The sequence below is a fragment of the Gymnogyps californianus genome, chromosome 4 (assembly GCF_018139145.2).
Source record: "Gymnogyps californianus isolate 813 chromosome 4, ASM1813914v2, whole genome shotgun sequence".
NCBI classification, from domain to species: domain Eukaryota; kingdom Metazoa; phylum Chordata; class Aves; order Accipitriformes; family Cathartidae; genus Gymnogyps; species Gymnogyps californianus.
The window spans coordinates 83,397,034-83,423,087 of record NC_059474.1 but is presented as its reverse complement, the minus strand read 5'-3'; the positions used below and the strand labels follow the sequence as shown (position 1 = coordinate 83,423,087).

General features: G+C 47.0%; 1 protein-coding gene across 1 annotated transcript in view; it reads right to left on the bottom strand.

Moving 5' to 3' along the window:
* Positions 1 to 26,054, bottom strand: part of SLC4A4 (solute carrier family 4 member 4) — a 190,909-nt gene that overhangs the window by 136,794 nt on the left and 28,061 nt on the right. Inside the window, exon 3 of the mRNA XM_050896615.1 lies at positions 9,070 to 9,249. Within this exon, the coding sequence (XP_050752572.1) occupies positions 9,070 to 9,249 (180 nt within the window). The remainder of the gene's footprint in view (positions 1 to 9,069; positions 9,250 to 26,054) is intronic.

Genomic DNA, 26,054 nt, shown 5'->3' with positions numbered 1-26,054 from the left:
CTACATAGCAAATCTGATCCGTCCGGACCAAACTTCACCTTCGCTGGGAGAGATGCACTCCATCCAGAATGACAGCGCAAGCCTCAAACAGCACCTTAATGAAACGACTCTGCTGCAAACGTTTTCTCTTTCAGCAAAATGCTCCTCCTAACCCACATCTGAGGGCTCAAGAGAGGTTTTTTTTACTAAAACCTTCAAGAACTACTGCTGGTGGGTGGAAGAAGAATTCCTCTGAGCAAACTGCAAACCTTTACAAACCTTTGATGGGATGACCTATCATCCCTTCCCTCTCTCTTGCTATACGGGTCTTCTAGAAACCACTCCAACAGACAGATCCAGATTTTCAACCTCTTTTCCCTGTTTCTGGTTTCGTGTCCTGTAAGCAGGATCATAGTTACACCCTTCAACCGGTAAAGAAAACCTTCAGTAAGCTTAGCCCACATGCGACCATCTGCAGGAGAGCTGCAACCAACAGCGTAAAATGAAAGACGGCCTCAGCTCACAACCACTTATCCCTCCCTTTAAGGTTTTCCAAAACGTAGATTCTGCAGTTGTATTTATCCACCTGTCAACATTTTGACTCCTGCCAAACAAGCAGGTTTTACTCTCTTCACGGATGCAAGCGCTAAGAAAAGTCTATTACAACACGCCCCAAAGTCTATTACAACAACGACAATTAGTTTCGTGGGCCCCTCATTATTGCTCGTTGCTTTTGGGTCCCCCTACGTTGCTGAATCCACTGCTAGAGCTAAGTATCACAGTCATTTCTGAAGCCCAGCACTGCATGGGGCAGAGTGCCCTGAATGCCCATTTCCAGCAAACTACGAACGCTGAATTTCCTTTCCTCCCGCTCCATTTTCTTAAGCGTTACGCTGAGTTCAGACAAACCTTTCGCTTTGGCAACAACAATTTTTCAGACCTGCAAGTGGTTTTAACAGAAACAGTAAACCATACGGTATTGCAGCAAGGCTCTATACCCCACAACTTGTGGGATAAAACCTTTATCCTTGGCCAATAACAGATCATTAAAGGAAAAATCTAACCTTACAGCCCTTCAGCAAAGGGAACTCCCGAAGACTCCCTCTTGGTCTTTAAAGGTAGGGAATTTGAATGGACAAATATGTGTTCATATGCATGTGAAGTACTAAGGACGAGGATGAAGACGTCCCACGTTTACAACTGGAGAGTAAACGTCAGCAGGCAGCTTACCCTCCCATCAAAGCAAACGCCACCTTTATCCTTTTTCCACGTAACAACGTTAAAAATGAAAGCGGAAAGAGGCTAAAGTCAGGCAGCCAACGAAACTTTGTGATTCAGAGGAGAAAGACCTCAAGAACGTAAGTTGCTGCAAGCCACTTGCCTATTGCCTTCTTTCCCTAAAATTGCGAAGGAAGGCTCGCAGCCTCCTCAAGCCCGCAGGCTGCATTAACAGCGCTGCAAAACGTCACAGAGCAGAGCAGAGGAGCGAGCATCGCTTCGCGTGAACGCGGGGCACGGGAGTGCCATGCCCGCACCTTCTCACCCTTACTTTTTAAACTGAGAACAAGAAAAATTAAGAAGCAAACGATGCCTCTAGTTAACTTCCCGAGAACAAGGTTTGAGGATGTTTATTGCCAGCTAGCTTTAAAATCACTCCAAAGAACAGAGACTTTTCAATCTTTTGTTACCTATGTTACCAGCATCGGGTTTGCGATTACTTTGTGTAAAATGCCTTAGGGCTTGAACTGAGGTGTGGTATTGCAAGTCATTACTTTATAGCTTATAATACTAGTCCTTGACTACACATGAAATGCCCCAAGATATTTTGGAAAGGGGCAGGTATTTTATATTTTGGGCTTCCTGCTCTCCATTTGCTTGGAATCACCTTTGCCTATAAAAGGACTTTTATGCCAGCCGCTGAATTCAGAGTCACGAATACACACAGACAGTTTCTTACCTTCCAGAAACCGTAGGTCACGCACAGATCAGCTGAACAAAGCCGAGAATTTCCAGTCTGTCAAAGAACCATACGTTTTTCTACTTCTGTTTCTTCTGACACGGTAATCACTCGCATCAGCCCAAGTCTGTACCCCCTATTCCAAGCCCTCCTGTTCTAAACTCTATCAGAGTTTCAAAATAGAGAGATTCGTATCTTTGTTACCATGTACCTTCTGCACATGCTGTGTGTCTAAGGGGCACGGAGCTGGGCCAGGCCAAGGACAACCCAAGCAAGTTCTGCACAAGCACGGGCATCTCTGCGGAGCACCTCTTACTGCCGTGTATGTAAACACGGCGTCTACACGCTGCCTGCTACGACAGGGCTTACCGAGAGACATGATTTCATTGGGTTTGAGCCAGGGAGGCGAGCCAAATTAACTTGGAGGGCAACCAGACAATGAGAAGAAACCCCTTCCCAGATCAAGCAGAGCTGCATTTCCTCACGAGAAACTCTCCGCACATCTGTAGGAAAGAATGAGGAAGAGGGAAATGGATTCAGAGCGCAGCCTGTCCCGAAGCAGCAGCTTGTATCTGCCTTTGCTGTTCCTCCCTTGTCTCGTCCCTTGCAAGTAACAGCAACCCATACCATCTGCTTCATACTGAGATCAGCTATCGGCCGACCTGAGGAGGCAGAACCGGGCTTGACACCTCTACCCACGCCAGCTGACAAGCCTCCTGTGGCTTTCCACCATCTCTTCTCTGTCCCGCTGAGTCTTTCCTCCACCCCACTAAGTGCCTTAACCACAGTTAATCACGGATCAATTGAAGAGGCCCAAAATACTAGTGGGTCGATGCTCCGGCCATTAGCACTACAAAAATCACTAAACCTTCCCTCCGAAAACCCCATTTTACGCATCGTCTCTCAATACGCTATCCTTCCCCTTCCACAGTGTTCTGACAGCATAAATGTTCATCTGTTTTCCAACTCTTATGTGTGTTTTAGGCAGGTAAGAAGAGGGTATTGAAAGCCCACTTACTACTAATGCAATAATTTCTTTTTTTTTTTTTTTTTTTAACCTCAAAAATACTTGTATGCCACCTTCCCGGATGGCGCAGAATAACCACTGCTAAAAAAGCGTTTCCTTCTTACTGGTCATTCAGTGGAAACCAGGGCCAGGCTGGTTAAAGGAGGTGCTTTTAGAAATGAGGTGCTGGTACGCTTCATCTGGAACACGGATGGGTAATAGTCTGCGGTTCAAGGAAGCCACATTTCAGCCAGCACCCGTGTCAGCACTCCTGCCTGAGAACAAGGGTGTGAACTCCGATTTTCTCGCCGAGCGCAGAGACGGCCCCTCCAGGCCTGGAATATACTGAAAGGGCTCTGCAGAGGGAACATCGCCTTCAAGCCTCCTCCTCAGCGTATCAGAGAATATCCCTGTCTGGATTTTTGAAGGAGGCATCTTTCCCAAGCAATAATTTACTTAGGATAAAACGTATCTGTGCATGTTCAATTCCCCTAACTCTCTCCAGATGGGAGAGCTGAAGGTTGTTTATAAACTACCAGAGTTTGGATCGTTTAACCCAACTGGACACAGATTAAAAAAAAAAAAAAAAAAAAGGATTGACATTTCCAGACAGCACCAATTCCCAAATACAGAAGCACAGCTAGACCGGTTTTGAACTGGAACAAAACATTTATAGGGAAGGTTTGCATTTCTGGATCTGTTTACTCTCTTGCCTGTATCCACAGACATGTTTCAGCAGGTTCATTTATTGTGGGACAAGCAGCTTGACCCGGTGAGTCAAATCCCGATTTGGTCAAAACCTGATTGCACAGTTTTCACCAAAGAAGCTGAGAAATCATCTTCAGGTAAGATATCTAGGTTTAAGGCTTCACGGTCCTCAGGGACAGGTCAAGAAATAGAAGTGATGTATCAAATCAAAGCTGGCTTAAGCTTTCTACTCAGTAAAAACACAGCTCTCCGTATACGGAGACAATCAAGTAGTTTCCTAAACTTCTAGGAACTCTTTTAACAACTACGTTATCAAAGATTTTGCAAATCCAACTTTATATGCTTGTCCTTGTAGTTGAAGATGAAATAAACTACCAATTATATACAAGCTGAACTGACAGCGTCTAATACTTGGCCAAGTCAATAACTGCAAGGAGAAGGAGCTATATAAATTCTGAATTTTATAAACGGAGATGCACCGTACCTTTCCTCAAGATGTTTGGGTTTTCTTCACGTAAAATTGGATTTTGTTTGTTTTAAAACATAATGAACGAAACAGAATATATGAACGCAACATCTTCCAATTCTAAGGAAAAGATTGCGGCATCCTCCAGTTCAGTCCCTTCATCTCACCAATAACTACATCAACAGCACTTTCATTTTATTATCTCATTAAACTTGCATGCACCTATCACCTCCGCCGCAGCCTTTCTGAAGGCAGTGTCCTACGCATTATATTCACAACCCAGTATTCATCGAGCCTCAGTCTCTGACGGGTACCTGAAGCATGCGTGAATCCGATCCCGTTTTTTAATGGAGAGCAGAGTCCCCGGTTACAGCCAGCCATCACGCAAAGCGGTGTTATGCAAAGGTCATTAACACAGCAGTCCTTAATCCTGGGAACCGCAACACCCCCGCGCTTCTATTCTTGGGTCCCTTCACGAGAAAGGCGCTGAGCTGCGTAAGACGGCACAGCGGGCTCAGGATTTCCTCTTTCCTTGGTGTCCAGCACTTCTTTTTTTTCTCCTCTTCTGACGACACGGCAACACTGTGTACCCCACATACATAACCTCCATTTTTAAAAAGGGAAAAAAGGAAGACCTGGGGAACTACAGGCCAGTCAGTCTCACCTCTGTGCCCGGCAAAACCACGGAGCAGATCCTCCTGGAAAATACGCTAAGGCACATGGAAAATAAGGTGATTGGTGACAGCCAACAGGGCTTCACTAAGGGCGAATCGTGCCTGACAAATGTGGTGGCCTTCTACAACAGGGTTACAGCGTTGGTGGATAAGGGAAGAGCAACGGACGACATCTACCTGGAGTTGTGCAAAGCATTTGACACTGTCCTGCACAACATCCTTGTCTCTAAATTGGATGTCAGATGGACCACTCGGTGGATAAGGAATTGGCTGGATGGTCACGCTCAAAGAGTTGCAGTCAACGGCTCGATGTCCAAGTGGAGAGCAGTGACGAGTGGCTTTCCTCAGGCGTCGGTGTTGGGACCGGCACCGTTTAACATCTTTGTTGGCGACACGGACAGCGGGATTGAGGGCACCCTCGGCAAGTTTGCCGACGATACCGAGCTGCGTGGTGCGGTCGACACGCTGGAGGGAAGGGATGCCATCCAGAGGGACCTGGACAGGCTTGAGAGGCGGGCCCGTGCGAACCTCATGAAGTCCAACAAGGCCAAGTGCAAGGTCCTGCACATGGGTCGGGGCAATCCCAAGCACAAATACAGGCTGGGCGGAGAATGGATTCAGAGCAGCCCTGAGGAGAAGGACTTGGGGGCGTTGGTTGATGAGAAGCTCAGCACGACCCAGCAATGTGCGTCTGCAGCCCAGAAAGCCAACCCTATCCTGGGCTGCATCAAAAGAAGCGTGGCCAGCAGGTCGAGGGAGGGGATTCTCCCCCTCTACTCTGCTCCCATGAAGCCCCCCCGCCCAGAGTACTGCATCCAGCTCTGGGGCCCCCAACATAAGGAGGACATGGACCTGTTGGAGTAAATCCAGAGGAGGCCATGAAGATGATCAGGGGGCTGGAGCACCTCTCCTGTGAAGACAGGCTGAGAGAGTTGGGGTTGTTCAGCCTGCAGAAGAGCAGGCTCCGGGGAGACCTTAGAGCAGCCTGCCAGTACCTAAAGGGGCCTACAAGAAAGCTGGAGAGTGACTTTTCACAAGGGCAGGTAGCGATAGGACAAGGGGTAATGGCTTTAACCTGACAGAGGGTCAATTTAGATGAGATGTCAGGAAGTTTTTCACTGTGAGGGTGGTGAGGCGCCGGAACAGTTGCCCAGAGAGGTTGTGGATGCCCCCTCCGTGGAAGCGTTCAAGGCCAGGCTGGATGGGGCTTTGAGCACCCTGGTCTAGCGGAAGGCGTCCCTGCCCATGGCAGGAGGGTTGGAACTAGATGGTCTTTAAGGTCCCTTCCAACCCAAACCGTTCTGTGAACCAGCAACCCCTGCAGAGCTGGCCTAGCTCTGACAGATGCAGTCCCTTTATAATCAACCACCCCTGTGAAACAAACTCAAGCATGTTAGACTAACGCTCACTCTCTGGTTGTCTCCACGCTCTGCATTTCACTTCTTGCTCAGCTTCTGTTATTTTTTCCCCCGCTTCAAAGAAGAAAAGCAAAATCCAAAACTCTCTCCTTCCTGGGCACAATGCAGCCACCGGCCAACGGGCATCCCTACTCCATAGCAAACGCTTCTTTCTGTCCCACTCTACTAAAGCACACAGCCCTAACAAATATTTCAGTTTCTGATGCCTCATACTCTCTACTGAGAGCTGACTCAAATACATGTAATATATTTCATTGCAGTTTTCTCCCAACTCCATTAAAATTGCTGTTCAAAATTCCTCAGTTCTTTGTTTCTAATAGCCTTATAATATGGTTTGAAACTGAATTTGAGCCACATACCCCTCATTCATTGACTATGAACAGATGAAGATTAAAAAAACCAGTGTTGTAACTGAGATTTCTTGCCACGATTGCCAGTAATGAATATCAGACTAAGCTGGTAAGCTTCATCTGAAGAGAACTGGTCTTCTCTTGGACACGCTTGCCATGACGGAGAGTGAACACAGCAGCCGGATACATGGCACACGTAAGCCATTCAGACCCTCAAAAAGCCTTCATCAAAGTTCCAGTTAAGAGACATCTCAAGCTGGAACAGTCTCAATATCCAACAACTGTCTCAGATCAGCAACCAACTATGAGACAGAAAAGGAAATGGAAATAAAAGAGCCGTTTATAAATGACGGAGAATGCCAAAAGCGGAGGAGCAGAAATTTCTGAAGGAAGCCTGGCGTTACTACATATGCAGAACTAGAGAAGAAAGGCTTGTTGGCGAGCAAAAAAAGTGTAGGAAACAAATAATTCAGGTCAGCTATGAAGACAAGAGTTTCAGAAGGGAAAAAAACCTGGGGGTATGAGGCAACGTGTAATTCAATGTTTGGAAATTCAAGTCAGTAATCTGAACTACTCCTATCCTTAACAGTGTTCTAACTTAACTGTGCCAGCTCGTAAAAAGATCTGGCCACCAGCGCAAAACAGCAAGTCCCTGCAAGAACCTCGTAAAGTATCTGGATACGTGAGACGGTGAACAATACAGAAGACGTTACAGATGAGGTAGTATTAATGCTATTGCATGGGACACCTGGAATATTGTGCGATATTTAAGTGATCCCACTCCAAAAAAACATAGCGCAAAGAGGTCAGGGTGGAAAAGACGACGGGAAAGTTCTCAGAGAGAGATGAAAAGACTGCACATTTTTACAGGCAGATAAAGAGTAAGCAAGAACATACTAACCTGTGCAAACAATAGAGGAAAAAATACCATTAACCCTTTCTGAAATGACACAAAACAGACACAATGATGAACAAAACGAAAGGCAGAAAAATCAAAACCTGATGGAAGAAATAGGTTTTCAACTGTGGGCACAATTAGCCTGTGGAAACGATTCCCCTAGGATATCGCTACATCCAAAGTCAAAAAGGAATTTCTACAGATCTGGCCACCTGCACGCCAAAGAAGAACAGAGATGTAAATAAAAAAATTAGACTTAAAATATCTAGTGTTATTGAAGACAGGTAGTTATGTCTTTCAGTGTAAAACCAACTCCTGGTTTCTGAGCGTTGACAAGAAAACTTCCTTGGGACAACTAGGGAACTACAGCTACGAAGAGCAAACGGACTTTGTGACTTGCCTCCCTTTCCAGTCGCTGCTCTCTGAAGTATCTGCACCACCGAGAGTAACAGGCCCTGCGCCGAAGACATGGCTGATCTGATCCCATGTTAGTGTCTTTAGATGCAGCAACTACCCAGCAAGAGAATTTCGAAATGAAAAAGTCACATATTTCTTCAATCAAAGATCAGGTCGTATGACCCCTGCTTGCTCCTCTCTCTCTGTCTCTCGCACAGGAAGCATTTTCCCACTTACAGACAAGTTCTTTAATGAAACTCCAACCATCTGGAATTCGCCTCAATAATCTGAGCTGTATCATATCCCGGGCTGTTCTCCTGTACTCAAACCTTGTTAGCATGTTCCCATTTTAGCAGGCTGTCACCATCTTTCTCCCACTTCTATTCAAGCAGCCGTCCCCCAGATTTCAGAACAAGCTTGTGGCCAACAGAGAAGACAGCAAGAGGAATGGGACTTTATGACAGTCTCCTATGATGCTACCGAAGAGCTGGAAAGTGATGGCACTAGATAAAGATCTCTCTCCTTTGGTTAACAATGTCAGTACGAACGGACGTATAGGGCATCCCAAACGGACCTCATCTGCCTATCAAAATTCAGATATTCAACCCCTACAGATACTCAGCCACACAGTAATGCTACATTTTATTCTTCTCTTTGTTTGCAAAACTTAAAACTGGTCAATTACTGAAGGGAAAAAGACTTACTAGCACCACACGTTATTGATACAACGAAGCCAAATCCCAAGCGGGTACGTTTCTCACAGTCTATAGCAGTGGTCTTGGTGCTTCTCATCAGCCTGCTCCTACGAGGCTGTTTCTAGCCGAAACCATGAGGCGCTTCAATTCTAGAGAGGGTGCGCATCCTGAGAGCCAGGGCAGAAGCTGCAATGGATCTGCCTAGGCATCTACTCAGTCTTTGTGTTTCCTTGCTATCTCTTTACACACAGTGTCAAATTGCTTTTTAAAATTTGGCCTGTTCCTGCCTGGCATTAGCTCAGGAGCAAACTCAGGTGATACAGAGGGACGAAATGTCTGCTCCAGCCTGTGCCTTTTCCGAGCCACAGCAACCATTCGACAGCAACTGATTAAGATTACTCCGACCCTGCAACACGAGATGACTGTTTTCGTGGATTCGGTTTCCTCCTCTGTGATCAGATCAGGAGCAGATCACTAGACAACAGACCATTGTAGTGAGCGACAACTGAAACCAGTACTTACTGAGCGGTTTAAGGATGCTGCTGCTTGTCTCGTCAGCGTTTTCTACGTCTGATTTGTCGGAGTAGTTCTCAGAGATTTTCTCCTTTTCTTTCTTTTCTTTGTGCCCAGGTCTTCTTCTATGACGCCTCCTTCTCCTATAGCTCTTCGGCACGTGGACCCCAATGTAAATAGTGTGATGACCTAGGGAACACAAGCACAGCAAATATTAACTTCGACTGCGTATAGTTCGTGCATCACTGGCCAGTACAGTTCACGCTGCGTTTCATTCAAATAGGCAAGCGAAGTATCTTTCTTTGCTGGCCTAACGTTAATTAGTACTATGTTTCTTGTCTCCCAACATGGAGCTAGGAGCTCTTTAGCTACCATTCGGAAAAGTATTTTTTGCATAATCATTTCTGAGAGTGCATGCCAGTGCAGACTCTCTGATAATTATCCTGTCCTTGTGACTCATTTAAAAATAAAAATAAAAACCACAGAAGGCCATCATACTCATTTTGCAATATTGAACACGGTGCTCTTCAAAAACAGTCTACATGAATTTTTCCATTTGTTTTACCAAATACGTTGGCTGGACTTAACACCCACCTTGTGCAAACTAATCCAGCTTAATTGAAGAGCTTAGAGCAACAAAATTTACATCACTTGACTAGGTAGTCCATTGTATAACGAGTGTCAAAGTACCACTAGGGCATCATTATAACACAGCAGATGGGGAAGGACTACTAACATAAGTTACCGTAAACTTCTACGTACTTGACACTTTCCAAAATAAAAATTAAGTAATAAAAGAGTAAGTGCCAAATTTCATATGCTGACTGTAAACACAAAGTATGCCTTTTCCCTTTCATAGAGACTTTCATTTCAAACTAAAACACTTAAACTACATCTGCCAGTTGTTACGTCTTTTTGATGACTTTGATAAAAATGTTTGATTTTCAGGGCCTTCTGCACTTCTACCAGCTTGGGATAAATACCTTTCCTTGTGGTTACAGAAAGCATTTACACGTCTTTTTCTGTGCCCAGATAATTCCGACATCTTACTGTAAGCTTTAAAAACAGCTCCTTCCGATTTAACTCTTGATAAATGACAGCTGTATACTATGCTTTTGACCAAATTTGGCTTCCCCACTCAGGTCTCAGCGTAGCCCAGCGGAGAGTTTCAGATAAGCACGCATGCCCTATTACTGACTGAAGTACCTTTATCTGAATGAATGAGCCGCAAAGGCACGTCAGAACAAATGTATTTAGCCGTAGGTACAGTCCTTTACTTCTGCTCAGAGCGGAGCGTTTCTGCAGAGCTGTCCCTCTCTGGAGTCACCGCCTCGGTCACCTCACATCCGTCTATTCTTAGCGTATGCTTACACCCTGCGTGAATGCACGGCTATTAAAACCTCATGCGAGCACACCAGATGACGCAGTCAAGAGAAGGCAGAGGCTACAGCTTTTGGAGAGCTGCCCTCCATCCTGCAGCACTGTCCCACCCCAACTCTTTTGGCGGGTGCCTCCCCAGAGAGAGGGGAGACACCCCCCCCACACCCCCCCCCCCCCAAACAGCAGCCTTCAGATCCCAGCCTCCGCGACTGCTGTGGCTTTGGGCAGAAAGCACGGATAAGATACCCCCTTCCGTCCTGACTCCAGCACCGACAAGGTATCTGCCACAGAAGATACTCAGCCAAAAGACTCTCTTGAAACGTGCTCCGCAACGTGCAATCACATCACTCCTGAAACCACAGGAACTTCTGTCAAACGGGTGGGCACCCAACAAGACGACGGCGACAGGGTCTGAAGCCAGACGAGACGTGCTTCTGCGTTACCGGGCACAGAGCTCTGCAACACCTCTCCGTTCAGCTCAGAGCGGCGTCCACCTCTCTTTTGCAGCAGCCACCCTCCCTTTTGCTCAGGAATAAGAGTTAAGTCAAGTGAGTAACAGAAGGCAGGCTTCACTTGATAAAAGGGTCACACACTCGAGAAAGTTAGAGAGGAAAATTGCCACCGACCCATCTCCACCGATTTTCCCTCATTACTGAGCATGCATTGGTCTTTCCTTTCACCTGCAAGCTGCACCTATTATTACTGTTTGCTTTTCGGCAGCGTTACAAGGTTCCAGATGAATCCCCTATTTGCAAGACATGGGAAGCTGCTCTGGAAATGCCAGCGCAACAGTAAAGTCAGAGTCTGCAGCCACCACTTCACTGCTAAACATGCATCTCTCATTCCTTGTCATGATAAATCCAGTCTTTGAGACTGAACGACTGAAAATTTCGGCACAAAATACCCAATTTCCATAACAAACTGACTTTTTAATGAAAAACAACCCCACGTTTGGCATTTCAAATTCCACACGCTCCTAAGGCCAGCTGTGAAGTCTGGAGAGTCCTTCCCCTTTCTTGCATGTGAATTTTCATACTGAAAGCATCTGAGGTCTTTTAAAAAGCTGCTTGACCAGAGTGGCCCTCCTTGATAGCAACTTTAAAATAACTGAGTTGCCCAAGGACTTTGCAAATAACGGAATGATGAGCTATATGCAAGGATGGGGCCAGAAGCTTATGACAACAGCTCATGCCCTATGCATATTACGCTGTCTCATACCCATCTACATATGTGCTCTATAGCCCGGCAAGACTACTGAGGTACACAGATCTCCAGCAGCAGCTCCTTTGAAAAGCACACACAGAGGACAAATTAGAATGCATGCTGTTGTGGAGTTACTTAAGCATGAAAAAAAAAAGCATCTGAAAAAGGCTTCTTAAATACTGCATTCTTAATTCTCAAAGACCAACAAAATGAAAAGGAAAAAAAAAAATTGTTCGTCAGTATGATCACTTGAAAAAAATATGTTCATCCCCCGACTGGCACTAAGTGTGATACATTTTGGCTCCAAAGTAATTGGTTATGTGGAAATTGTAATAGAAAGCAGAGGCTTATAAAGAAATTCCCTTCTCGCTCACAGACGTGACGGTGCGACAGCGCCCGGGATGGCCCTGATACGGATCACATCATCCACGGTGGCTAGAGTGCTACAGCAAGCTCAAGGTTCTGTACTGGTGGTAACTATGCAGAAGACCACACTAAATAAATAAAACAGATATAAAGATATATAGTGTCCGTGATATCAAGATATAAAGGGTTAGTGAAAATCTCTCCGAGTGAAGTTACAGTTAACTTTTTAGCCAGTATTATCTAGGCTGCGATATTAGAAGTTCACCACCACACGCGCATCTCCTGCTGCTGCTGGGCGCCAAGAGCTGTACGACTGTCGGGTGCAGTACCAGACACCAATAACTTGCCATCTCAGGGAGCAGGAGAGGAAAAAAAAAAAATAGAAACAGAAACCTGGGGTCGAGCAAGGTCCAAAATCAGGCAGCACAACAGCGACAGAAGACAAGGGACCTGCATCTGCTGCCTCCAGCCCAGCGCACCAGCACCGCCGTCTCTGAGAACCGGGCTTGCACCACCGAGGGAATGGGCAGAGCCGCGACGCCAAAGCTGGAGACGTCTGCAGCGAGACCTTACAGATCAACACCTGAAGAGAGGATTTAGCTCTAGCGTGTCAAAGGAAACCAGGAAAGCTATTCCAGCGACTAGAAACATCAGCTTTAACCTGGCAGATGGCATAAACGCCGCACAGGGACAGAGAAGGGGAAATCCTATCCGAGCACAAGCAGGAGCTGTAGGGTAGGGGTGGCCCCAGGACAGAGAGGGCAGCGGTAGCCGTTCCCAAGGGATTCTTACAGCCAAGATCGCATCCAAAAGCCAGGTGCAAAAGGATGGGGCGATTCCGGTATCTGTGTGAAAACAACGTCCTCCTTTGAATCACTTTAATTCTGTGGTCAGCTTGATAATAGAAACACATCATAGTAAGCCTGTAGTCTTAATACTTTAATATGCTGCCAACAGAACTGGACAATCTCTTTAATCTTTTGACCACGTGTGCACAGTACAGATTTTGGTAATATCAAACTCAGTTGCATATAGGCAGGCAAACATCTGCATTACTTAGCTGCTTTTCCCTACTCTGCAAAGGAGAGACTTACTTAATGTTGCTTTTTGTCTTCCCCCGCCCGCCCCCCACCTCCCAGTCTGTTCAGGCAGGCCAAGCAAGACTTTTTCCTTTTCTGCGTACTTGAAGTGCTTGGCATCTGTTTATATTGTCGCAAATGCTGAGATAAACTTCTAGGCTCCCTTCCCAAAGCGCCTGGAAGGAAACAATTGACACATACTCTCAATGCCCTGGGCTTCTGAGACATTTCCTACTCACCGGGGTAACAGAGCCTTTCCCATGAGAACCATTGACTACAACTGGTAATGCCTGATAAATTTAACGTGACACACATGCACCGCGCTATTACCCTACGGCTCGGTGGAGGATGGGAAGCACAGAGCCGAGCGCTCAGCTTCTCCCGGTACTCCAGGTCCCGCTCAGCCCTAACCTTCTCTTCTACACCCGTCCCGGGGCAATTGCCAGTCTCCTCCTCTTGCGGCCCCTGCTGCGTTTCACAGCCTTTTCTGGGAGCTGCTCCCATCGCCCGAAAAACGATGAGCCTCTGCGTGCACCTCATTAATTTTGAGAGCCGTTCGGGTTGACCAGAGGCACGTTATTTCACAAGACTAAAATCCCGTAGGTAAGATGCTGTCGTGGTTTAACCCCAGCCAGCAAGTAAGCACCAACCAGGACAGATGCACGGCAAGACCTGCAGGTCAAAGCGGCACCTTTCCTGTTCTAAAGGACCGTGGCGGGTCGTGGCTTCCTTGAACTTACACCTGCTGCAGCTAAAACTTTTGAAGTTAGCTTCTCGTGCCCGAGGAGAAACTTTACTGTGCACCAGACTCAGAGCAAAATCGTTTCATCTGATTATTAACGGAGCAAGAAGTAGTCATCATCAGAGAGGTATTTTTCCCCCGGAAAAATTTTGGTTGAAACCACATCTTTTTGCTTTATTAAGAGCTATTAAAGAACAGCAGCTCAAGATTCAGAGTCCAGATTTAGAGTTTGGGCACAGGAGAGTCCCTGAGTCAGTTTTACTGGTGAAAACCCACTCACGTATCACCATATTTAAGTTCTGTAAAAACGCAGCATTCCCTCCTTGCCTGCAAGAATATCTGTCCATCTCTTGTCTCCATCCTGGCCAAGCATGGTCTGGCTGACGTCCTGGGACCGAAACCGTCTGAATCTTACGCCGCACGAGCCGGCGCGCTGACCCCAGCCGCGCTCCGCCAGCGTGCGCAAAAGCCAGCAGCTCCAGACGCCCTGCCTCACCGAGTCAGGCCCCCAAGCGCACCGCCTCAGCGCGACGCCGTGCTGCTTCTTTTCTGAGTTACGCCATCGAAGGAAATGCGGGGAGTTACAGAAACGTAAACGTAGGGGGGGAAAAAAACATACTGAAAAACTAAAAACAGTAAGAAATCTGCAGCCTTGAAGTTGTCTGAGCTGGTAAAGTCTCAGCTACCCATTAGTTCCTTGGGTGTGTTTACGTAGCTGAATTTGTGTGTTAGCACAGCCTGATCACCTACCACCTACACAATCCCCGTCTCCTTTCAGGTGCTCGCTCCCCATCAGCCGCTGAGGTCGGCAGAAAGCTTCACAAGGGTTTCTCAGTAGGAAAAGCCAAGACCTGCATCCAAGACGCCAGGTTCCTATAGCGCTATACCTGAACCGTCTGTCAGCGAGGATCCTTTTCTGTCCAAGGAAGAAAGGATGGCAGTTGTTTAGAGACCGAGGGCAAGGTGTGCTGCAATGCACGCCCCGAGCGGCTGCCCTGTCCGCTGCTAAGCGAGGGGAGCTGTGAAAGAAGCAGGACAAGCCTGGCGTCGTCAGCTGAGCGTCTGGTTAAACGTACGTGATGAAGAGACCTTGGGATCTGCCTGCATGAGCAGCATGCTGGGAGCAGGGGAATTACTCGCTCTCTATGCAGCCATGTCAGCCCCAAACTGGACGTCCCAAGGCCTGTGAAGCACAAGCCATCCATATTGTTCAAAACATGTGGAACTATTCATGCTACAATACAGGCAGCAAACGACAAAAAACATCTATATAGAGAGAAATCCACAGTTCAAGTGTTGTTTCCCAAACTAGTTCTGGAATCACATTTGCCTTAAAGAGCATTATCACTTCCTCCCATGTCCTTGCTAAGAAACCAGTTCCTCCCAGAAGCGTCACACAGAACAGACCTGATGTGTGATGCACCTACGGAGAGCTGTAGAGCTCAGGTTTCTCAGGAAGATGAGGTGATGAATTTAGCTGATGCTGGGGAGCTTCATCCTGCAACAACACTCTTTCCACAAAGCCTTCTGTATTGCGTATTTCAACACACACGTGTAATAGATGATCAGTGGCCATGGTAGTAATCCAAACTGAAATCATAGCCTTAGCATGAGGAATTTAAAAACAAAAAAAAGAAAAAAAAGGTAAATCAGCAGACATGATTAGATGAGCTAAGCGTGGTGATACCTTCTGTGCCTGAGGTCTCTGCATTCATCTGGACACCGAGCCAAGTCTACAGCTTTCTGCAGTCCTAGTGCATGACCCAAGCGCAGACTTTAAGCCTGACACAGCGCAAGACTGAAATTCTTTTTTCATTCCAGGTATCTACAGCCAAACGAACAAGCAGAAAGAGATCGCTTTATTTATGATCCTCTCCATTTTTAAGCACTAACTCTTTTAAGGAAATGGTGACAGTGGAATGGCTTTTGCTTAGCAGAAACAAAACCTGGTCATTTGGAGAAAGGAGCCGAAAGTTACAGGATCAAAGGATAAAGTCTGCCTGGTGCACAGTATCTAAGAAGGAATCCCTTCCACATGACCGAGGTTGTTGGGACTTAGAGCCTGGTCAGACTAGCCCATAAAGAATCTCAGAGTGGCACCTCAGAAGGAAACAAGATCAAAACCTAACATTAAAAATTTATACAGCAATGAAAATGAGACGAGTATTAGCAGTTTTCACCTGCCCCTTGTTTTTACTTCCAAGGCTCCTTTCCAAAGAACCGGGAGAGTCACATTAAACCCGAGCAGGCTTGGACAGGCTCATGTGGTTACTATTGACATGTCTACACAGCCAACCTCTTCTCCACAAGCTCCGGCCACTCGCACCTCCTGCACGGGGCAGCCGTGTGTACCCAGGCTCTCAGAGAAGACTGGGACAGATATTTCAGGCCGCCCCAACGAAGGGCTTTGCTCAGGATGCCCCAACCATTTGACTTTGGGGCATGGCTGACCTATAATAAGACACAGGCAGGTCAAGGTGCGCCCTTTCTCTACCCATTTCCATAGCCTAGCTATCAGTCTCATAGCTGGATGGAATTAAAACACAGCATAACCCCAGGGCGGGGAAGCTTTACTTATTGATGTGGCTTCTGACACATCCCGGGAGCGTATTGCTTTCACTCCTACCACTAACGAGCTGCTAACTTTATGAAAACTTGCTCTCCGTAGCGCTGGCTAACATTTAGGAATCTGCACCGACCGCAGCTCCGAAGTCACACGAGACTCGCAGGGGATGCAGCCCGCCACGCGCTTCGTCAGCAGAAGAGGGCACGGCACGGCACACCTTTGCGGCCGAGAAGGTGGTGTCGGCGTTACCGCCGAGCACACAGCGAGATGTGGCACCAGCCACCACGCCGCCGGGATTACAGCCAGGCTCGCGCAGCTTTTAGCGGCTGCTTTTCAAAGCCGGGGGTGGCGGCAGAAGGGTACTTCTCGTTTTGTGTCAGAATCAAAGGAAATAAGTGACATAAACAAGCTGATAGCCCAGAAGGACAAATAAATCACAGGGATGATCCATTTTAAAGGGGAGATATTAAAAGTAGCCCTAAGCAAGTCCCAAACTAAGCCCTGCTTAGTTTCAAATCAGCTCAAGAAATAAGAACAAAAGGCCACGCCGTCACGCGCCGAGCGCCCTTAACTCTACCTGGTTTTAAAGGGGTTACAGGTGCCGAACGCCTCCCGGGACCGGTGCTAGCAGAGGAGCAGGCGCGGGCCCTCCACCCCGACCAACTCCACCTTCCAGGAGACGGCTGTCGCCCCGGGCGCACGCGGGATGGGACGCACAGCCGGCGCGACACCCCGCTTCGGAGAACTGCTCGCACCAGCGGAACAGCAATGACTCTCGTCCCTCCCGCACAGTCATCGCGCTTCACCTAAAAACTTCCCAGGAGTGATCTGCAAGAGCATCAGTTGCCCACACAGATGAAAGCACAGGCCACAAAAACAACGGGCAAACGGGAATATTTTCAACGATGCATGAGGAAGATGTAAATTCTGGGTAGGAGAACAGACATGGAAATTCATGAGACCTGTCAGTGAACATGGCTGGTTCATGCATTAGAAACAAGGAACACGATGATTTCCCCTAGCACTGTGTAAGAGCTAAGTACTCTTCCCATCCATGCATATGAACACAGATGCTGAAACTCAAAAGAAAACAGAACAAACCCATAACCCATCCTCTAGACGGGCTGACCAGGCGTAGTCCCAGGCTCACCACTTGGTTCCCCACAGGGTTTTCAGAATATCCTGATATTCAAGCGACTGATTTTCCACGCGAGTAAAAATTTATCCATCAGGTGAACAGCAGAAGGATTCCTTGAGCACTTTTGTTTGCTGAAATCTGGGTGAAATCTAAACAAGCTAACGTACCAGTTGGAGATAAACCAGATGCAAAGCCCTCCTGTTCCCCGCAGCAAAAAAGCCCCATCAAGCAGCAGAACCACAGATAAGATGTGTTTCCCTCCAAAGAGAGGGCAGCCTGCACAACTTGAACAGGCTCGGCTCTTTGTGTCACAGTAACGATTTTAATAGTGCAGAAACATGCACGTATGTCTCACAGCGGTGATGCCTGGGCACAAAATTACCTCTCTGCAAGAGGCTCCCATGAAGGGAACCCAAGGTCTTTTAAGGGACTGAGCGCAGACTGCCACAGGACCAGCAATAGCCGGGGGATGCCTAGAGTTGGACAAAGGATGCTGGATAAGAGACTGGCTGGGAGAAGCAGAAGAAATCACGTCTGTATGGAAAAGACTGTAACCAGGTAGCTGAAAAAAACCTGAGATCAGGAAGGCCCTCAGGCATAAGGGCCTTTAAAACAATAACAGTATGCCATAAACGAATTCTTCCACGGTACGTGGCAGTTGGCCAAAGAAAAGGGTCAGTGTGAATCCGTCAGGTGATGGGACCAAATACTTGTAAAAGGACAACTGTAAGGTTGAGGAGGGGGTTCACAACCTAATAAATGCCATCAGGAGAACAGCCTGCAATGAGAGAGATGCAGTAAAGGGCAAAAAAGAAAACAGAGGCTCCAAGAGAGACAAAATCCAAGCTGCTACGCAACTGACAGATGAAATAGGAAGGGCAAGGACAAGACTAGAAACAACAGGGCGCTCTCCAACTCTGCCAGCTCTGACAGAAGAACCGCAAATTCATGGCTAAGATGAAAGCATTCAAGAGAGGACCCAGCATCAGCAATGAAGATGCACTGACTTAATCAAGCAGGGAACTTGTCCAAAGATCATTTTATGTATTTGCGTTACTGCACTTCACATCTTAATATGCAGTCCTTTACTAAAATCAGTACAAGGGGCAGGGAACTGAGCTGTGTAGGGGAAGACAGCATGTGAAGCGGAGATTTTTTTTTTTCTTCTTTTATAACATCAGGCTTCTAGAACTTCAATATCTTCAAAAGGTCAGTTTAATCTTTACGTAAAGTGACCTCTGCAGTCTTTAAAAGGTTCCCACGTAACAACACTATAGTTAGCCAGAAGGAAAGTCTTCCTAGCCATCTGTCTAAAGCTTGCGCTTCTCAATTTCAAACGTATGCTCGCTCGCTACCCATCAGTGACCCAGACTTGAACTGCCAGATTCCTAACAAGATTCAGAGACCGCTCCAGCGAAGCATGTTTAAAAGGTGAGCTAGCACTGTGCCCTCAAGAACAGGATGGCTCTAAAAGAGAGAGCTCACATAAAGTCAAGTCAAGAGTATCTAAACAGGAAAAGAAAATGGAAAAAAAAAAAAAAAATGAAATGAGGTCTTCATCTTCTTGAAGATCCTACAAACCCTGTTTGTTTAGAAGGAGCAGACCAAGTCAGTCACCAAAAACTATGCTTCGAAGTTGCTAGGAAAGGATCAGAATATGAAGCCCAGAAGACACACGTTGATGATAGCTATAAGGTCCTGCTCCATGACAGGAAAATATAAGGAAGTTGGCAATGAATTAATGAGTAGACATTGTTTAGACAGAACAATAAACGTGTGTTTGGGGTATTCTCACTGAGCTTTATATAAGCCATTGCGAGACTCTTACCCACAACCCCGTAAGCTGCTTTCTTTCTTCTCTGGAGCCGTGAGGGGTTACAGAAGCCACCGAACCTGTCCTGCTGTCATCTGATCTAATCTGGCCAGTACTGCTCGGATTCCACAGAAAGAAAGGGAAGACTTTAAAAACGCATGGCTCTGGGGAACAGGGCAGAGGAGGGGAGCCGTGCTGGACTGGTTAAGTTTTAGGCCAAGCTGTTCAGAAGCATGGTACTTTTGGATTTTCTGGCATCTGCCTCAAGCACTGACCACAGTTCCTTTAAAATTATGTCCCCTTGCGAAATGCCCAAACCACCTACTCAAAATAGCCCACCTTGGCTGAAAATCTCGGCCTCGCTTTCCATATTTCCATCTCATTAATTACCAAGGCTGACTAAATGAATACCAAGCTGTACTTGGCACTATCAAGTTCACAGATGCAGGTAGGTTTTTAGACCACCCTCCAATCTAAGTAAGAGCTGTGGTATACCGATTAAGGCACCCAAGCGCTGCCTCCATTTCAGAGAAAGAACCTCAAACCGCTTTCTGGGTACCAGAGGTTGGCCGCTGCTTTACCACTTGCGCACAAGCGACAAGGAAGGCACGCCGCTGAATATCTGCACTCCAAACTGTGAAGCAAACGCCATGGTCTTTTCAGAGCCTGAGCTCCTAAATCACCGCCAATGACTGCATGGAGCACATCGTCCGAAGCCTGAAGAACAAACGGCAAAGGCTGGGCACAGGTTAGCGACAAAAACAAGACAGACAACCACAAGGTGCCAGGCAGAGATCTACCTAAACCACCATCCTGTTTCCTTGGGTTTGCAAAGCGCCAGGCAGCTCGTAGCAAGTCCTCATAACTGCCCGACTCTGCCGTACCGCATCACGAGAGAGAGAAAAAACAGCCCCCGCTGCAAGCGAACCTTGATTCCAAGGCCTCAGTTATAATTAAACATACAGAGGCCGCGGTGTGTTTTATGAAAGGCAGACTGCGGCCGGAGCCGGGGTTACTGGAAGGCCGAGCTGCTGCCAGCAGGGCACCGTGAAGGAATGCAAACAACATGGTGCTCACCAGCGGGAGCCCCGTTCACACGAAGGCCTCCTGAGGCCTCGCCAGCAGCACAACGCTTCCTTCAAGGAAGCGCCCGAGCTGGCTACGTCCTTTTCTCAGCCTCTTTTTACTGCTAAGGAAGTTCTCCCAGCGTTGCGCAACCAGACTAGGAATATCACCCAAAGGAAAGGAAGGGACAGGCCTTCACGAAGGCCGAGACGATGGCTGAACTAGCGTACAGACTGCACGTCCCCTAGCAAGTTATAGGAACAGCCCTAGCATCGGTTCCCAGATTAAGCCCAGCTCCACTAGTTCTGGGCGCACAGATGAGAGAGGGAAGGACACTCCTGTGTTCCCTAGCTACACGAAGGCTGCAACTGTTTGACGTGGCCAAGCTTGAAGGAACCCAAGCCTGACATGGGGTCAGGCATCTTCCACTTTCTGCCTCAATATCTTACCCTGTTTGCCAAGTGGGTTCTGTCGTTTACCTTCATTACTTCTCTATGCCTTGATTTACGGCATGGAGTACGTCTCTCAAAAAATCCGTCAATTCAGTGAACAGGCAAAAACCACGACAGAGTTTGCTAAATACAGCCAAACAGAGCAAACACTGGCATTACACATTGTACAACTGCGACTGGGCCTCCCCAATACATTTTGTGTTACCTTTTAATTTCAAACGTCCCAGAAAAATTCAGGAAGGGTAATCAGCACATCTGGGGCTCACATCTGAAGAGTGAGCAAAGGCTGTATCGGTTCTTCAGTCTCCATCCTGAACTGTCATATCCAGTATTATTATTCCTTAAAAAAGAGCTGTTGGGCAGAGGAAGGTATATACAACGGGTGGGAGAAGACAGTCAAAGAAGCCTAGACTTGAGTCCCAACTGAAGTGACCCAGGAGAGGACCAAACCATCACGTAACCAGATGGTGCACAGCTACACCACCAGCCTGCGTGCACACTGACGCTGGGCAGCACCTACAGAAACTGAAGCACAAAAGAAGAGAGGGCTTAAAAAGCGATGTTTGTAGAGTTGTTATCCCAAGCACGCTGAGAGAACGGAGGCTGGACTGGACTACTGTCCACTGTCCAAGCGCCTGCTCTCTCTCGGTAGGGACCAGCAGCTTCAGGATGGCCCCAGTAACTGGAAACAGCCACTCAAAGAAGTTGCTCCCATCAAAGGCTGTAAGGTGCCATGTGAGGGCCACCTTTCCCATTCACAGGGCCCTCAGGAGTTTCACCGCCAGGCCGGAGAGCTGATGATTGTTTCTAAACCCATCAGGGACGGAAAAAAGCCAGTCTCTGTCAGAATGGTATGGAAACACCTTCCTTTACTGCCACGTACCTTACGCTCCTAGCATGTGTCAGTGCAAAACTTATCGCTGAAAAGAAAACACGGCCTTTCCTTCGCAACGGGCAAACCACATCATATATTGACTCAGCTGTTCTTACAACATTTCTCGATTTCTCCTGCGTGCACAGGAGAAATCTCCTGCGTGCACAACTTATCACTACCTTATGTAAAGTCAGTTTATCATCATCTGAACTTGGACTGCAGTTTTTCTCACAGAGCCTAGAGTAGGCGGGCATCAACACCTTCTCACACAACCCCAGCAACTTTAAAGCTAATGCTGATTCCTGACAACAGATGAAAGACATCTGCAACGACCAGAATGTTATCCCATGCAATGACGGGGAACACAGACACCTGCCGGGAATTGCCAATAGTAAGCACACTCATAGATTTACTAGTATCAAGCTAACGAGTGACTGAAAAGTGATATTATCTTAATGACAAAAATTTCTGAACAAACCACTTCCTGAGGGATTCATATTCCACAGACCTCACAGCATTTGTACTACTGACTTAATTAATCCACACACACAAAAACCGCTCGCAACTTTTCCGTGGGGATTTACCATATTATCCAAAGTCTGCAGTGAAGTCTTAACACTAGACCTTTTCATTCGTGACAAACCAGCTAACAGCACATTTCAGCATCCTGCAAAGGGTCATGGAGAATTAAAGCCGGAGAGAAGCTCATTTGAAATCTTTCATCCCCATACTTCACAGCTGAGAAGATCCAAACCACCCATTTTGTTTTTACTAGCTGTGTGGGGCAGCGTTTCGGTCCCAATCCGTGCCTGCCATTCCCGAGTTGTGCCAGCTGCTGTACAGAAAGAGAGCAAAAAGGCAGTGCCCGAGGCCTCATCGTTTTGCTTTTCCACGAGCAAAGCCCGACTCAGTTTTACCAAAGCAAAACACAGCCTACTCTATCTCTGCATAGAAATTAAAGGTACCAAAGAAGATTAATGAAGTACATTCCGTGCTGAGATTTTATCTGATTAATTTTTTAATCATATTTATTTCAGAAGCCATTAAAAACTAACTCATATGAAACAGGTCTGGTTATTTCTGAAAATGGAGAAGGTCTGCCTACAGTCAGTGATCAAAAACTGAGGGCGGGGGTGAGAGAAGAAAAAGAAAACAAAGTGAATGGGTAAATACAGCTCATTTCTCCTACCTTCTGCCTGCTGTTAATAAAGGTAAAGATTTTCACAGTTATCTTCACCCTTTCAACCCCTCTCCTCATTGATCCAACCATCAGGTAATAATCTTAGGCTTATGGCATCAGAAGGCTTTCTACCAGCAAAGCGCAATGACACAACAGGGTCGAGAATAGAAAGCAGGGAGGAGGAAAGTGTGGGGAGCAGTCGGCTAAAATGGAAAAAGGAGTCGCTGAAAGTTGTTACAAAGTCCCTGTTTAGGCTCTCTATATAGTAAATCCCATAATGATAACAGGATCCATGAAAAAGTTTCCACTGCAACAGCAATTTTTCCTGAATGCGCTCCTACAACAGCCGTATCTAAGAGATATTCTCCAGACCTTTACTTTGCAAATCATTTGGAACGCAGGACCAAACACCTGCCCCTAACACACGCAGCCGGAGCGCTCCGCCGGCCTTCCAGCAACAGAGTCGTCAGACTTGAAATCAAGCACCCTCCGCCCCGCCGTGAAGTCAGGGCGGCAGCAAGCCCGGGGGGAAGTTACGCTGAAAGAGCCAAGAATACCTTATCTCAAAGGATAAGGTGGAGCTTTACTTTTCCCCTCTTGCAAAATTGGTTATTAAGTAATCTGTTTATGTCACACATACCAGCGCTCCTAACAGTGGCATTACAGCAATATGTCATTACCTTCAAGGAAAGGAACGTGCAGTGCTCTAAATGAATGGGAATGGTTTTCTCGCACAGGAGGTTCGGCTCAGGGCAGTGCCTCTTCCTGATTTCCCCCAAGAAAGCCTACACATTTTCGCACTTGCTCTCCCTTCCACGCTCTGAGCCGGACCCAGGATCCCTTGCCTCGCCAAGTCCCATTTCTGGGCGCTTATGTGCAGTAGCAGCGATGGCCAGCAAAGCAGCTTCTTCGTAACTAACAGGTACTGAATTAATCAGTTGAGCCCTCTCACTGATAAAGTCAGTAGGGGGTGAGCAGGAATGGAATAATTTTCGAATGTCAACAGCTGATATCGCTCATAAAATAGCAACACATTCCAGCGTAGGACCAGACTGAGGTGCCATCTTAGAGAAGCCTTAAACAATCTCTGGAGCCAGGCCAAAGGGCCAGACTTTTGTCAGGTACGTGTGGATTCTATTAACATTACATTTACTCGGCAAGGGCATGACTGACAATTGCCCCAAGCCGAAAACGTCTCAACGTTCAATACAAATATTGAATCCCCAAGTCCCGCTGCCCTAACACTACACTTCTGATAAAGGTTACAATTCCCCTCTCCCTAGCAGAGTGAAAAGAAAACCGTCTCTCCTCTCTGCTCAGCCTTTTTTTTCCTACAAGTTTAGTGAAATTATGAGTAGCTTTAAAAAGCCTTCCTGAGAAATTGGATCAATATTGACTGCTAGGTGCAAAAAGTTATTGGGAGAGGAATGGAAAGAAGAGGCAAGAGAGGTGAACAACTTGATGATATGTATGTTGCTTCCTCCTGAAAGTAGGCTAAAAATCAAAAGTATCAGAAAAATAACATACACCTGGAGGTAACAATTCCACTCGCTGTTACCTTCTTCTACAGAGGATGCAACTACTCTAAGCCTTTTCGAAAAGCAAGTTATAACCATACCATGAAAGTGGCTGAAGTAACGGAGAGCGCTTCAGAGCTAACACTTTCAGGTCTCTAGAAAAACACTCTCCTCCTTGAAACCACTCCACTTGCAGTGCAGAAATCTAGCAGAGAGACTTAAAAGCATCTGCAGCAAGTGTCAGCCGAAGGTCTTCAACCTGATGTTTTGGCCCTTCTGTTGGATCTTAAACTAAAAGAGGGTAGATTTAGGTTGGATGTAAGGAAGAAATTCTTTACTGTGAGGGCGGTGAGGCACTGGAACAGTTGCCCAGAGAAGCTGGGGATGCCCCCTCCCTGAAAATGGTCAAGGCCAGGTTGGACGGGGCTTTGGGCAACTCGATCTAGTGGAAGGTGTCCCTGCCCATGGCAGGAGGGTTGGAACTAGATGATCTTAAAAGGTCCCTTCAAACCCAAACCATTCTGTGAGTCTACAATTCATTCTCTACGTGCAGACTATGACTGTACACGGGGTGCATGTGTGCCTATTAGATACACACATACATTAAGTGTACTTATATACGGGGCGCACATCTGTGTAGAGAGTTAGATGTAGCCGAGGACATGCACAGAATCATAGAATCACTGAGGTTGGAAATCTTTCCCTCTAAGGCAAATAAGATCTCTTCAAAGTACCAAAGCCTTTAACGATTACTTGCGCTGCGGTAATGCCCCAAATTTGCCGGGTACGCTCGGAATTCAAGGCTGTCCCGCTCCAGAAGAGCGGAGCGGCCGAGCAGCAACTCACCGACCGCATCATACGCGCGCCACACGTGCACGGTGACACTGACAGACACCACAGCGTCGGCACTGGCCCCGCCACAGACGGCAGCTCCTTTTGTGATTTAGCTAGGTCATGCGCAGAAGCCCGGTGAGAATCAAGGCGCTGCCTTTAGCACGAACAAGGGAATTAGCCGGTGACACAGCTCCGAGTCTCTCCGGAGGCTCGGACAAGCAGCTACAGCTCTCAGAGACCTGTCGTGTGCAATCAGAAATATTTGTTTCACCTCCGCTTCTCCTTACCCCAGCAAGATGAACCGCAACTGGTCTGTTAGCCCAACTACATCAAATGAGAATATCTACATTGAAACACGGAGACGGACACGCCACATCTACAAATATTCCTTCAAGCTGTAACCACAACCTTTTTCGCAGCACCTGCAGACAGTTAGAAGGACACTCCCGCACTGCTCTTCACAAACGATTTGTATTATATTCCTGGAGCGTCACACGTGGGCAATACACACCGCAACAGCATGTGGCAACATTTAACACAGTAAAATAGATGAAATGTTCTCCCTCTCTCCCCTCTCAAATCTTTCTGCTGTGCCAAAGCGTCAATTATTCTACAAGCAAAAGGCTAATACAAAACCCCTGTCATTCCGACCCTGCAGACAGCAAATGGCCTAATTAAACCTAACATGATGATTTATACCTACTGAGCACAGATTACTTCATACAAGAGAGGAAGAAAACACAGGCTTTTTCATGGAAATGACTGGTTTGATTTGCTGGAAGCGT